Source organism: Macrotis lagotis, chromosome 4 (genome assembly GCF_037893015.1).
Source record: "Macrotis lagotis isolate mMagLag1 chromosome 4, bilby.v1.9.chrom.fasta, whole genome shotgun sequence".
Taxonomy (NCBI): Eukaryota; Metazoa; Chordata; class Mammalia; order Peramelemorphia; family Peramelidae; genus Macrotis; species Macrotis lagotis.
Window position 1 is genome coordinate 130617249 of NC_133661.1, and position 13302 is coordinate 130630550.

Sequence of the window (13302 nt, forward strand, 5' to 3'; positions counted from 1 at the left end):
TTTCTTTAAATCAATCAAAATGAATGGATCCTGTTTTTTTAGAGTTCTAGGTTACTTGTTGACTCTTGACAACAACCCTTTACAATGTTAGTAGTACTTATATTTTCTATGGGATTAACTTTGATGCTTCAGTATTCTAAAGGCAAATATGATACTCTTTATGTAAAGACTAGTATCATTTTTTTCTTATTCATTACTTTTTCTTTTTAACATTAAAAATGTTCTGAATTTCCTTTTTCCCTCACCACCTGACCCAAATTACTGAGAAAGCAATATAGTACCAATAACATATATGAAATTATGCAAAATATATTTCCATATTAGCCATACTACAAAAAAGCAAAAAAAATGAAAGTGAGAAAATTATTATTCAATTTGTATCCTTAATTGATCAGTTTTCCTCCTGGAAATACATAACATTTTTCATTATTAGCACTTCAAAATTGTCTTGAATTATTGTATTTTTGACCAGCATAGTTAAGTCCTTGATAGTTGATCATCATTACAGTATTGTTGAAACTATGTGCAATAATCTCCTGCTTCTATTCACTTCACTTTGCATCAGTTCATGTAGGTCTTTCCATGATTTTCTGAAATCATTCCCCAGGTCATTTCTTATAGCACAACAGCACTCCATCACAATCATATGCCTTAAAGTGTTCTGTCATTTCCCAATTTATTGACATCCTTTATACTTCCAGTTCTTTACCATCACAAAAAGAGCTGCTATAAGTATTTTATATATATGAATTGTTTTCTATTTTTCCTTAATCTCTTTGGGTTACAGACCTAATAGTGGTTTTACTGGGTCAAAGGATATTCACAGATTTATAGCCTTTTTGGGCATAGTTCAAATTGTTCACTGGAATGGTTGGACCAGTTCACAACTCCACTAACAATTCATTTGTGTATTTATTTTCCTTTATTCCTTCCAGCATTTGCCACTTCTGATAGTGAGTAGTACCTTAGAGTTGCTTTAATTTAAATTTCTTGTTTGTCATGTGAAAATCTTGTGTTTTTCTGACTATGGTCCCTGATATTTGAATTGTCTTTCTGGCTGCTTGCAATATTTTCTCCTTGTTCTGAGGCTCTGAAATTTGACTATTTTATTCCTGGGCATTTTCATCTTTGGGATTTTTTTTTCAGGAGGTAATAGGTGGGTTCTTTAATTTTCTATTTTATCCTCTGATCTAAGATATCAAGAAAGATTTTTTTTTGAAAATTCTTGAAAGATGGTGCCTAGATCTTTTTTGGATCATGACTTTCAGATGGTACACTAATTTTCAAATTATCTCTTCTTGATCTATTTTTTCATGTCAGTTGTTCATTCAATGAAATATTTCACACTTTTTCCTAATTTTTTTACTTTGTTTTGTTTCTCATGGAGTCATTAGCTTCCACTTGTCTGACTTTAATTTTTAAGAAATTATTTTTTTCAGTGAGTTTTTGTATCTTTTTTCCTATTTGGCCAATTTTGATTTTTAAGAAATTATTTTCTTCAGTGAGTTTATGTACCTCGTTTTCCATTTGTCTTGTTTTGCATTTTAAGGAATTCTTTTCTTCAGTAAATTTTTATGTGTTTTTAAATAGGCAAATTCTATTTTCAAGGGGTTGTTTTCTTCAGTATTTTTAATGTCTCTTTTTTTCTTTTTACCAAATTGTTAATTCTCTTTTCATAATTTTCTTGCATTACTCTCATTTCTTTTTCAAGTTTTCCTCTATAACCCTTATTTTTTTTCTTTAACTCTTTCAGGAATTTTCATTAGACATGTGTTCAATTAGCATTTTTCTTTGAGGATTTGGGTGTATCTGTTTTCACACTTGTTTTCTTGATCTTCCCTGACATTCTAGTAGCTTCTAGTCAACTCTTTTTTTCCCCTTCATTTTTTTCCAATCTATTTCTTGATTTTGAATTTTATGTTAAAGTTAAACTCTGCTCTCCTGAAGGATGGGGAAGTACTGTCCCCAGTTTCATGTTTTCAACACTAGTTCTGGGGGTGGGGTCTATAAATTTTAGTTGCTTCCAGGGTGATGTGATTCAGGAAGAAGTGTGGTCACCGCTCTTCTGGTTTGTACTCTGGTGTATACCTAAGCTCTCTGCTCCACTCTAGCCACAGGTGCAAATGTTCTTTTTGTTTTTGAGCTGTGACCAGGCTCCTGTTCCCTTGTGATCTATCACAAGCATTCTTCTCCATGCTGGAACTTTGACCAGAATTGCTTATGGATTAGAAATATACCTTTTGGCAACAGCTACACCATTTGCCAGCACAGGGTCCCATGTAATCACTTTTTGACCAGTTGTCTGACATCCTGCATTATTTTGATCTGAGAGTTCCAGGTCAGCTTCCATGTGACCTTTCCTGTTGATCTACAGTTTTCTTAGACTGGAAAATATCTTACCCTGATATTTGGTTGGCTCTGCCATTCCAAAATTTGGTTTGATGAATTATTTTAAAGTTGTTTGAAGGAGAATTTTGGTATTGTTTGCCTGGCTGCCTCTAAACCATCATTATTCTGCTCCTCCAGCATTATTTATTTCAGTGATGAGCATATATCCTAAGGGCATTTAGACATATGGGAGGCAGAAAAAGCTGTGAGTGGAAGACTGGCATCTTTAGCAAGGTGACTTGAAATTAATATGTATGCAAATAATAATTGCTTGTGTTTATATAGCATTTAAAGTTTGCAAATTACTTTAGAAGTAACATCTCATTTTACCCTCACAACAACCATGGAAAGTAGAGGCTGTTGATTATTATTCTCATTTTATAGATGAGATGAGGAGACTGAGGCTGAGAGAGATTAAAAGCCTTGATGATAGTCAAATGAGAAAGTCCTTATCTTCAATTATATCTATACACATACATTGTGGCAATTGTGTTTATTGTTCTTTTGACTGTATATATTATGGATCACTTCATATAAGAAAATATTAATTTTCTGAATATAATTATTTTCTACTGTGAACTCCCTTTAATTAAATTCATATAATTTATTAGTAAAAGAATCATAGGAAAGGTAAAAATTTTCAGCATTTATCAGAATTGTAACTGGAATGAGATGATTGAAACTTTATCTCAGAGTGCTAATGTCTGAGAGATTGTTTCCTCTCTCTAGAGTTCCTTCATCTCACCACCCCATGTATCATGGTCCTCTATGGACCCTGTGCACTGTTGTACCATCCCTGAAGGTCAAGCTGTTCTCTTAGGCCTTATCCTAGCATTCTCTTACCCCTTTAAAAGGGAGGTTGGTTGTGGGTTGGATATTGTTAGCTGTGTTATAAGGGTTGACATGGTTGCCTTCTCTTTCCATCCCAAATCCAACGATTCTGTATTTGAAATTGTGACTGTCTTAGAAAACCCAAGACATGATGTGGTCAGCCAAAAGTTACTTTAAGTTAGGGGGAAGCAGGTTTTCTTTTTTTTGCAAAGCAATGAGGTTAAGTGACTTGCCCAAGGTCATACAGCTAGGTAATTATTAAATGTTTGAAGCCAGATTTGAATTCAGATCCTTCTCATTCCAGGACCAATGCCCTATCTACTGTGCCACCTAGCTGCCCCTCCTTCTCTCCTAGAATGATAATATCCTGAATGGGAAGACTGTTATTTGTGCCTCTCACTCTATGTGTGCATCTAAATTTACACTGGATGCTAGAATTATTAACTACAGCTCTGGTCAATAAAATTTTTTTTTTCAGAAGTCAAACTTATATTCTTTTCTCCTGTTATAGCTTTTAGTTGAATTGTGTCAAGTGTTCTATATATTGTTGAATGAATTTCCAAAACTTCATTGTTCAACAAATTTCCAAGGGAAAATTGGTTGACTTATTATGACCCAGTGAACTGAGTGTTGTATGCTAGTTAATTGTAATTTAGAGTAATTGTACTTTATTCTGTCAACATGCCAGTGCCCTCTAGGATGGGTTAATATTCTTCCTAAGGATAAATGAAGAAAGAAAAACAAAACATAAATTTGGATGCTATTATCTATATATTAGAGCTAAAGCAATGTTTGTAGGTAAAAAGTCTCCTTGTGGGATTACTGAGACATGATTTCAACAAATCCACAGTTTCAAATTAAAGAATTCTTCCTAATACCTAACAGTAGAACTACAAATGTGTGTGTGTGTGTGTGTGTGTGTGTGTGTGTGTGTGTGTGTGTGTGTAGAAAAGTGTTCAGGACTTTCATCTGAAGGATTTTGCTAAGAAGATGTTGCTTGCCATGACAAACAAATGAACTAGATTTGAGGGAGGGGGTGCTGGACTGTCACCAATCTTTCTTTCTCTTCCTGGAGTCATTTGGGTCCAGTGGCCAGATTTGAGTAAGGGTCCCTGTAGATGATCCTGGAAGTGAGAAGATTAGGATTAAGTGACTTGTCCAAAGTCACACACAGATAATAAAGGTCAAGTGCCAGAGATTAGATTTGAACTTGGGTTCTCCTGACTCTAGGACTGGTGCTCTATGCACTGTATCACCTAGCTGCCCTTGCTGAAATATAAAGGGTGCTAACTATACTTGTACTCTTTTAGAAGAGAGAACAATTGAATTTAGTGATGAGAGTAATAAATGTTTGTCCTTCATTCTTGAAGAAGACCATGACATCAGGGAGTGAGGCCATGATAACCACATGAATTGGATCACTTTTTCCTCCAGAGCCAATCTGCATATGAATCAAGATAGATATGAATCAAGATAACTAGAGATGGCCCTGGATACCAGGCATTCAAGTTTAAGTGACTTGCCCATGTCAAAATGGCTAATAAGTGTCAAAGGCTGAATGTGAACTCCTGTCCTCCTGATTCCAAGACCAGTGCTCTATCCACTGCACCAACTAGGACAAACACTAGAGTAATTAGCTAAAGTAGAAAGCTACTACATGTTTTAATTCCTTTCTAACCCACCCACACTTTTACAACTAATTGGGGAGGGATCTTGCCATCAGTTTCTGGGTGAGTTTGGAAAGTTTGGGAAACCAAACTTTCTGTATACTTCTTCCTCTCTGAATTTTGCTGAACCTGAGTGAGTTCCTTAAATCAAGTTATATGGGACCCAAATCTTTACAAAATCCAAAGTAGCAATAATTTATTAATATTATTAATCTGAGGCCAATATTATTTGTTATATATTTGTTATGAGATAACATTATATATTAATATTAATCTTATTATGATGAGCCAAAGTATTTGACACTGTATCACCTTATGTGCACATAGAAGGGGACCTTTTCTTACACAAGTTCATACTCTGTACCTTGTATTCATGAACATCTTTCCTTCTTGCTTTTTGATAGTTACCATCCCATGTTTCATAAGCAATGATGGCAATTTCTTATAAAATACCACTAACTCTACATGCCGGGCAGACTATAGCTGCATCATGGATGCTTCCAGCCTCATCAGGAAGGACATTTTTCTACATGATGCATTGAAATATCATTGAACTGGGTATAAGGAGAGCTGAATTCTAATTCTGACTTTGCCACTGATTAGCTAAGTGGTCTTGGGTTTCAGTTTTTTCATCTGCAAAAGGGGATGAATAATACCTATTTCATAGTATTGTTTAAAAAGATCAAAAGTGATACTATGACTGTAAATTGTATCATTATGATTATTCATCCAATTCTACAGGTCATAAAATAGATAATGCAGCATAAACTTTTAGTGACATCTTATACTACCAGTAGAGCAATCAGATTTATTGAAAATAATAGTAGATTCAGAATAAGAAAACCATGATCCATCACCTATCTTTGAAAATTTGCTCCTTGGAGGTCTAAAGGGAAACCATTTAACCTCTCAGGGCCTCAGTTTCCTCTTCTGGGTTATGAATAGGTTGGACTAAATAATTCTAACATTGCTTCTAACTTTCCACTCTTTGATCTTACTTTTCCATTGATCTATAGTGAGAATGAAAATTTTGCATATGAAAAAAGTAAAGTGATCTATCAACTAGGAGAGGATGTATAGTTCCATTGAACTGATTTTTTTTCTTACAAGAGATCTAAAGATAATTTCAAAACCAAACTTTTTATTTTTTTAAATGACTAAGGAGCAAAACTCGTGGAAAACATCGATTTGAATTTATACTCCTCAGCTCAGATTTTTCCCCCCTTTCAGGTTTCCCACATCAAAACCCCCAAGCAAATGGATGAATTCATTGAAATACAAAGCTCAACAGGGACTTGGTACCAACGCTGGCTGGTCAGATTTACTACAACTTTTAAGCAGGTATGAATATGAATGATTGATTCTCTGATGGGAGTATGACTTTGAAGGGATTTATAACCTCAGGGAGGAGAATGAATAAAGATACTGGCTTATGTCCAAAAGACCCCATACTCATTCTGGACATGTGCAGTACCTGAATATGTTGGTGTATGTCAGATTTGACATATCTAATAATTAGGTATATAACTCTGGACAAGTTATTTGTGAGTCTTGGTTTTTCATCTGTAAGATTAGGAGGTTGGCCTTATTGATCTCTAAGTTTCCATATTCTTTATATACATCAGCTAATAGATTCACGTGACTTAGATGCAATTCTAGTCCCCACAAGTGTCTGTTTTCAGAAAGAAAACATGTAAATGAAATCTAAAAGAGATCCTTCTGAATGTAAAAGCTGTTCTTGACTTAAATTGGTATCCCTTTAAAGGAAGCTGCAAGCTGACTAGTAGAGGTCTCTGGTGCCTTGTTTATTTATTCTTTGAAAGGTTGACTCTGTGTGCTTTACATTGTATTTTTGGACTCACTTTATTTTCCCTGGACAGAAGATATAGGACTGTTATATATCAGGGATGTTCATGAACAGAAAATATATATCACCTAGGGATTCAAAATGAATTATTTTACCTCCAGGACCCTGCCTATGATTTTCAAAAGATTCCCTGTACTTTCTGGTAGGAAGAGATCAGAAATCAATCCTTTAATGTCAATGAGATCCTTTCATTAGTAACTACTCTTTGATGTGTGTTTGCAGGTCTGGGACAATGCGTTATATTGTGTGATGGGTCCATACAGAATGAATACACTGATTCTGGCTGTGGTTTGGTTTACAATAGCTCTGAGGTAAATAGGTTTATCCTTGTCCTAGCAAATATATTATTAATTAATAGTATCATGAATGTATCTATAATATCCTAGTAATTTAGACTACATACTACAAATAAATGACTTTCTAAATTTGCTTCTTTTAAATAGCTTGAGTTCGGAATGGTTCTGGTTTTCTTTAGTCAGGCTCATCTCCCATGGATTTGTTTTTGTAAAATTTCCAAGAAGATTTGTCTGTTCACTGTGCTGGCAGCCACCTGATTTACAGCATAAACAGAAAGGAGAAAAGGGGCATTTTCTGGGCTATCGTATCTAGTCTTTTGTCCATGTAAAGACAGAAATGTGACCTTGGCATTAGTATTGCCAGACCAAAATGATTGGAGGAAGAGTAGAAACATTCTTCACTTATCACAAAACAAGCAGAGGCAAATATTATAACATGGCTTCCTTTCTCCTTAACTATATAATCTTAATCTCTACTGCTTTTCATCAAGTTGATTTGAGTAAGCTTTAGTAGCTATAAACTAGGGGACTTAAAATTAAAGGGGAAACTATTGTACTGTGGCCATGAGTTTTACAAAAATCATAATCCATGTTTCTTTCATTGTTATAAAAGTTAAACTTAAGCAGAGTCACACTCTCATATATCTCTTAAGGAGACAAACCATGTTAAATATGCTCTGTAGTAAATCAAATCAGGTTATAGATTAAACAATTTAAAGGGCTTTCCATATACTAATCTGAGACATTTACTTAACACAAAGATCACCTAGAAAACTCAGTAAATTTAAACACCATGGAAAAAAGCAAACAAAAAGTATATGTGCATATGTCTATTGATACAAACATATACATATTACATAATTGCATTTTATATACACATATATATGCATATGGAGAGAGGGGGAAGTGAGGGAAGGAAAGGGGGAGAGGGGAGGGAAGAGAGAGAGACAGAGACAGAGAAAAAAGAGAAGAAGAGGGAAGAAGAAGAGGACAGGAGTGGGGGAAGGAGGAGAAGGAGAGATAGAGGTAGAATGAAAAGACATACTTGGTCCTGATACTCTGATCTTCCTATTTCTTTGCTGCAGTTACTATGGATTGATAGTTTGGTTCCCAGACATGATTCGTCATATTCAAGAGGAAGCTTATAAAGCCAAGGAGAAAATCTTTAAACATGAGCATTTGGAACATGTCACATTTAACTTTACACTGGAAAACCAGGTGCATGAACATGGAAAGTTCTTCAACGACAAGTAAGTAAAAGAGTTAGGGCTTCCCATGTGTCAGAGTGAGAAGGTAGAAAACAACTTTTTCTTGGATGACAGGATGGAAAATTGATTGGGAGTGGGGGGGTACTGTATCATTCATTCATGTATCAAAGACTGCATATTTACCCTGTTATACCACTTTATCCCTAATTTGAGGCTTTCCAGACCTTTGTTAGTATGGAAATAATAATGTTTGCTTCAAGATTTTTCCAATTGAATTGCTAAAATATGAGACTATCAGTTCTAGGATCTCCTGGATTTATAGGTATTTTTCACCTGTGTACCATGATAATGTTACAATTCTGAATCTATGAGAGAACTGCTGGTGATACAGTTTATATAACTCTATTTTAAAAAAAATCCAACAACTGGATCTGTATTTCACTGGTATAGGAAATTCACAGTGATAACATTCCTTCCACTGAAGCAGATTCTACTGTGTGCAGTCTTATAGAGTTGTCTGGGGACCCTGAGGAGATAAGTTATTTGCTCAGGCTTATATGAAACTAGAGGTAGGATATGAATCTAACTCTTCTTGACCCTGATACCTATATTCTACTCATTATATCTTGCTATTTACCTATTTGAATTGGAGATAATATTCAATTAGGTAAATGGTTCAATTTAATTGAGGCACTCTGAGAGAGTTAGTGCTATTTCTAATAAAAGGAATCCATAAACTCAGTCAGATTGAATAAAGACATAATGTGTATATTATTGATTATTATTTGTTTTTTGGTTGCAGGTTATTTTAAATACTATTCCTATTTATTTGACCAAATGATATTGCTTTTTGTTGTTGTTGTGTTTGCAAGGCAATAGGATTGAGTGCCCAAGGTCATACTGCTAAATAATTAAATATCTGAAACTGGATTTGAACTCAGGTCCTTCTGACTCCAGGGGCATACTCTATCCACGGCACCACCTAACTGCCCCTTAGAATTGCTTTTGTAATTTTGGCCAACTCCAGCTACCCACTCTGGAAAATATGGCAGAGGTCTTTATTTAGAGCTGAATGGGAGACAATTCTTTTAAGTAGACTTCATTTCAATGCATTAAATTTCTTTTGAGAGATCTAAAACTTTAAAATTTTACTCAATTCTGGATGTATTCATTTCATTTAAAAATAAAAATAGATATAAAAGATTGGATATGGTGATGATATGGAGATGTTTAGGATTTCTTTAATGGTGACATAGAAACCCTTCACTTATCTTGTGATCAATCATTCAGCAATCTCAATTACTTAAAAACTGACTAATAACCTGAAAGCAAATAAAAAATCTTGAACAATTAAAATAGTAATATAATATAATATAATATAATATAATATAATATAACATAACATAACAACATAACATAATATAATATAATATAATATAATAGTAATGAATAATACATGTAATGAGTATTTATCAGGCACTGGATATATGCCAGACACTCTACTAAGCCCTGAATATTAAGTAAATGTTTTAAAAGTCCATATACATTCATTTGGCTTACAGTAGAAACCCTCAGAACCTTCTTACTCTTACATGAAATTCTAATGGATATTATCTGACTTATCAACTCTTAGCTGATCATAAGAAAAAAAAGAATGGAATTGGGAAAGGAGGGTATGTTGTGTTGATTCTAGAGATAGGCCCACAACAAGACAAGTATCAACCTGAGAGTTATGGATGGAGATAGGAAAACTATGTGAAGCATATAGGAGTACTCAAAAAGTAGCAGCTGTATAGATAGTATAATAGCCCAACATATTTCAATATTCCTAAAGGGCATTATAAGACTGTGTTATAGGATTGTATTAGGATAGCATGGTAATTTATGTTCATATAATGATACTGAGTCAACAAGGAAATTTAATTTATGTTCATTATATTTGTTTTTTTTTTAACAGCACTATTAAGATATCTTATAGGAAGATTTTGGTCAATTGGAAAATTCCCCTATGTGTAAAACATTGGTGGTAAATGAGGTATCATTGTAGTAGAAATGTTTCAACAATGTCTGTGTTTCATGGATTTTGGTATGAGAGATTCATATTTTATCTACCTTTGTAACCAGTAGCCATGTAATTTTCAATAAGTCACAGCCTTTTGGGACTATAAAAGAATAATCTATAAGGATCTTTCTAATACTAATGTTCTGTGACTCTCCAAAATGGAGTGAGTCACCAGGCATCATGAAAATGTGTAATATAAGTGGATCTTTATTATCATTCTTTTTATTTTGGAGCAGAAATTCCTTAGAATGAATTGGACCTCTTTCAATGGTTCTAGTAATTGAAAATCAAGAAACCTTACTTGGGCAATTTCCCCAATAATCTGGCTTGATGGCACTGACCCTAAGAACAATATCATTTTGAGGATAAAGTATGATTCACATCCTTCTATATCATAGGTCGCTTTGTTTCTGTATGACTTTGGCTATAAAATATTACCCTTGACTTCAGACCCATTGAAGGAATGATGAAATTCCTTTGTGATCTCACTATAATATAAATTGATGCATTCCAAAGCTAATATTTATGTGTAAAGTGGATTCTGTTAATTGACTAAACTCAATTCTAACCTCTTTGACTTTTCTTATTCAGGGCATTCTTGCTTTAAGAATTTCTTTAGTCGGTCCTCCCAGGAATACTATGGTTGAATTGGTAGGAGCAACAAATCAGACCATAATAAGGAAAGAGTTCTCTTTCCTTAGGTCACACTGACATCTGGTGTTCTTCAATAAGAAAGACTTTGTTTTGGATTCCTCCAGTCTGATTCTAAAAAATTTAATGTTTCTTTGCTTCCTTACAAAACCTTTTAGCACTTCTAGTCTTATTAAATATGATCACATTGACTTGGGTATAGATAAAATATGTTTACAAAATTAGTATATTTTAAAAAAAAATTTTTTAAAGGAAAACTCCATTGCTAGAATGGCTCAGTTCAGAAAATTCCCTTTAAAAACTGAATCAAAACCAAGAAACCGAAAAGGAGAGATATATAGTAATTTCCTAAAATTTGAAAAGCAGGATGAGAACAGAGGTAGAAATTGAAATTTAAACCTTAATCTAAGGGTCAGAAATGACCCTCTCAAGTTTCTTTGTGGAAACCAAATAACACTTTTGCAGAAAAAGGTCTCTTCTTGTTCTGGGTCCTGAAAGTCTAGTCTACTAGGTTAGGAAGTACTTCTAGGAAAAGGGTAGAAAGAAGAATATCAAAATAGATCAGGATAATATTTAAACACTGAGAGACTTTTTAGTAGGCTAAGTCCATCCTGTTAAGAAAAGAAAAACTAGGGGCAGCTAGGTGGCGCAGTGGATAGAATACTGGCCCTGGAGTCAGGAGGACCTGGTTCAAATTTGACCTCAAACACTTAATACTCACTAAGCTTTGCAAGTTATTTTGCTCCATTGTCTTGTTAAAAAACAAAACAAAAAAAAAGGAGAAACTATTTCTCCACTCCTATCACTTAAATTCCTAGGGACTTTCAAAATACAGTTAACATTTCAGCTCTTTTGTGAAGAGTTTCCTTGTCTCTCTCAGACCAGAAGTTGATCTCACCCTTGTTTAAGACTCCATAGTACATTGTGCCATTCCTTAGGCATTTATTACTTACTGCCTTGTTTGAGCTCATCTACATTATAGGTTCTTGAAAGTTGAGCTGAGTTTTTAATCTGTCTTTATATCCTACAGATCTAGCTTAAGGTCAAACATGTAAGTTTGTTGAATGATGAAGGCAGATTGGAAAAATTGGAAAAAAAAAGTCCTCCAAATGAAGTCTCCATTACTATTTCAGTCCCATTTCAGTTCATTTCCTGCCTCTGCTAGCTTAGCATAATATCTGGAATATGGGAGGCAGTTGATGAATGTTAATTGATTTATATATTGACCAGACAAACTTCCAATTTACATTGATGGAAAGATTTTCTATAACATAAGTTCCCTTCTTGGATAAAATCATCATTATGGACCACCTCTTCCTCCCTCTATACTAAAATTTAGAATTCAAATAGTTATTCCTTAAACATTCATACAAAAAAAAAGACAAGATACAAAGGTAAGTTACAAAAATAAAACAATTCTTGTCCTCAAAGATCTTACATTCTTTTGGAGGAAACAAGATTAGATGTAGAAGTATGTTCTGCATATATTCAAAATAAATATGATGGAGGATTTTATTGGGGGCAACTCTCAGCCAAAGGGAGAATCAGTGAGTGAATTTAATTAAACAGAAATTCAGACAGAAAATATGAGTACCAACCAGATATTTCTACTCAATGCTACCAGCCCTGTTATCCACACAATCTATAGCACTTATTGAATGGGAAACTCCTGGAGTAGTATTATTAGATTTTCCATGAGAATGTCTCATAATTTTAGAAAAGTGACAGTAAACCTCATTCTAGCTGAGGTAGCATTTGCAACATCATATCAAGAATCAAGGCCTTCACAATTATGATTTATGAAAAGCTCTATATGAAGAATCTCAAATTTTAATCAGTCAGGATTGTTCTGTCAGTTTAGAAGAAGAATTTTAATTGAACCTATTCAGTTTATAGCAAGCTTATACAGTCTATGGAGAGTTAGACCTGAAATCAGAAAGATTTGAGTAGAGGCATATCTTGGACAACAGTCCTGTGACCTTGGGTAAGTCTCTTAACTTCTGTCTGTCTCACCTTCCTCGTCTGTAAAAGAGGGATAATAATAATAGCACCTACTTCTCAGGGGTTGCTATGGGGATAAAATAAGATTTATAAAGCCCTTTGTAAAATCTTAAAGAACTGTATTCATGTTATTATTATTATTAATTATGAGACCTAACCGACCTCATCTAATGTTTTCTTTAGGTGCCTCTTTGGAATGAGAGCTTAAATTATGCATACATTGGCACCAATGGCTTTTCAAAGTACAAAAGGAAGGGGATTAGTGAATTTGCCAGAATTCTTCAAAGGACTTGAAATTATATTCTGAGTGCCTTGATAAATCCACTGACTT

General features: G+C 34.1%; 1 protein-coding gene across 2 annotated transcripts in view; it reads left to right on the plus strand.

Moving 5' to 3' along the window:
- The window catches only part of SV2B (synaptic vesicle glycoprotein 2B), a 168543-nt gene that overhangs the window by 139028 nt on the left and 16213 nt on the right, over positions 1-13302 (plus strand). For both annotated transcript variants that reach the window (XM_074234147.1, XM_074234146.1), the window contains exons 7-9: positions 6117-6227; positions 6976-7064; positions 8135-8299. In XM_074234147.1, the coding sequence (XP_074090248.1) occupies positions 6117-6227; positions 6976-7064; positions 8135-8299 (365 nt within the window). The remainder of the gene's footprint in view (positions 1-6116; positions 6228-6975; positions 7065-8134; positions 8300-13302) is intronic.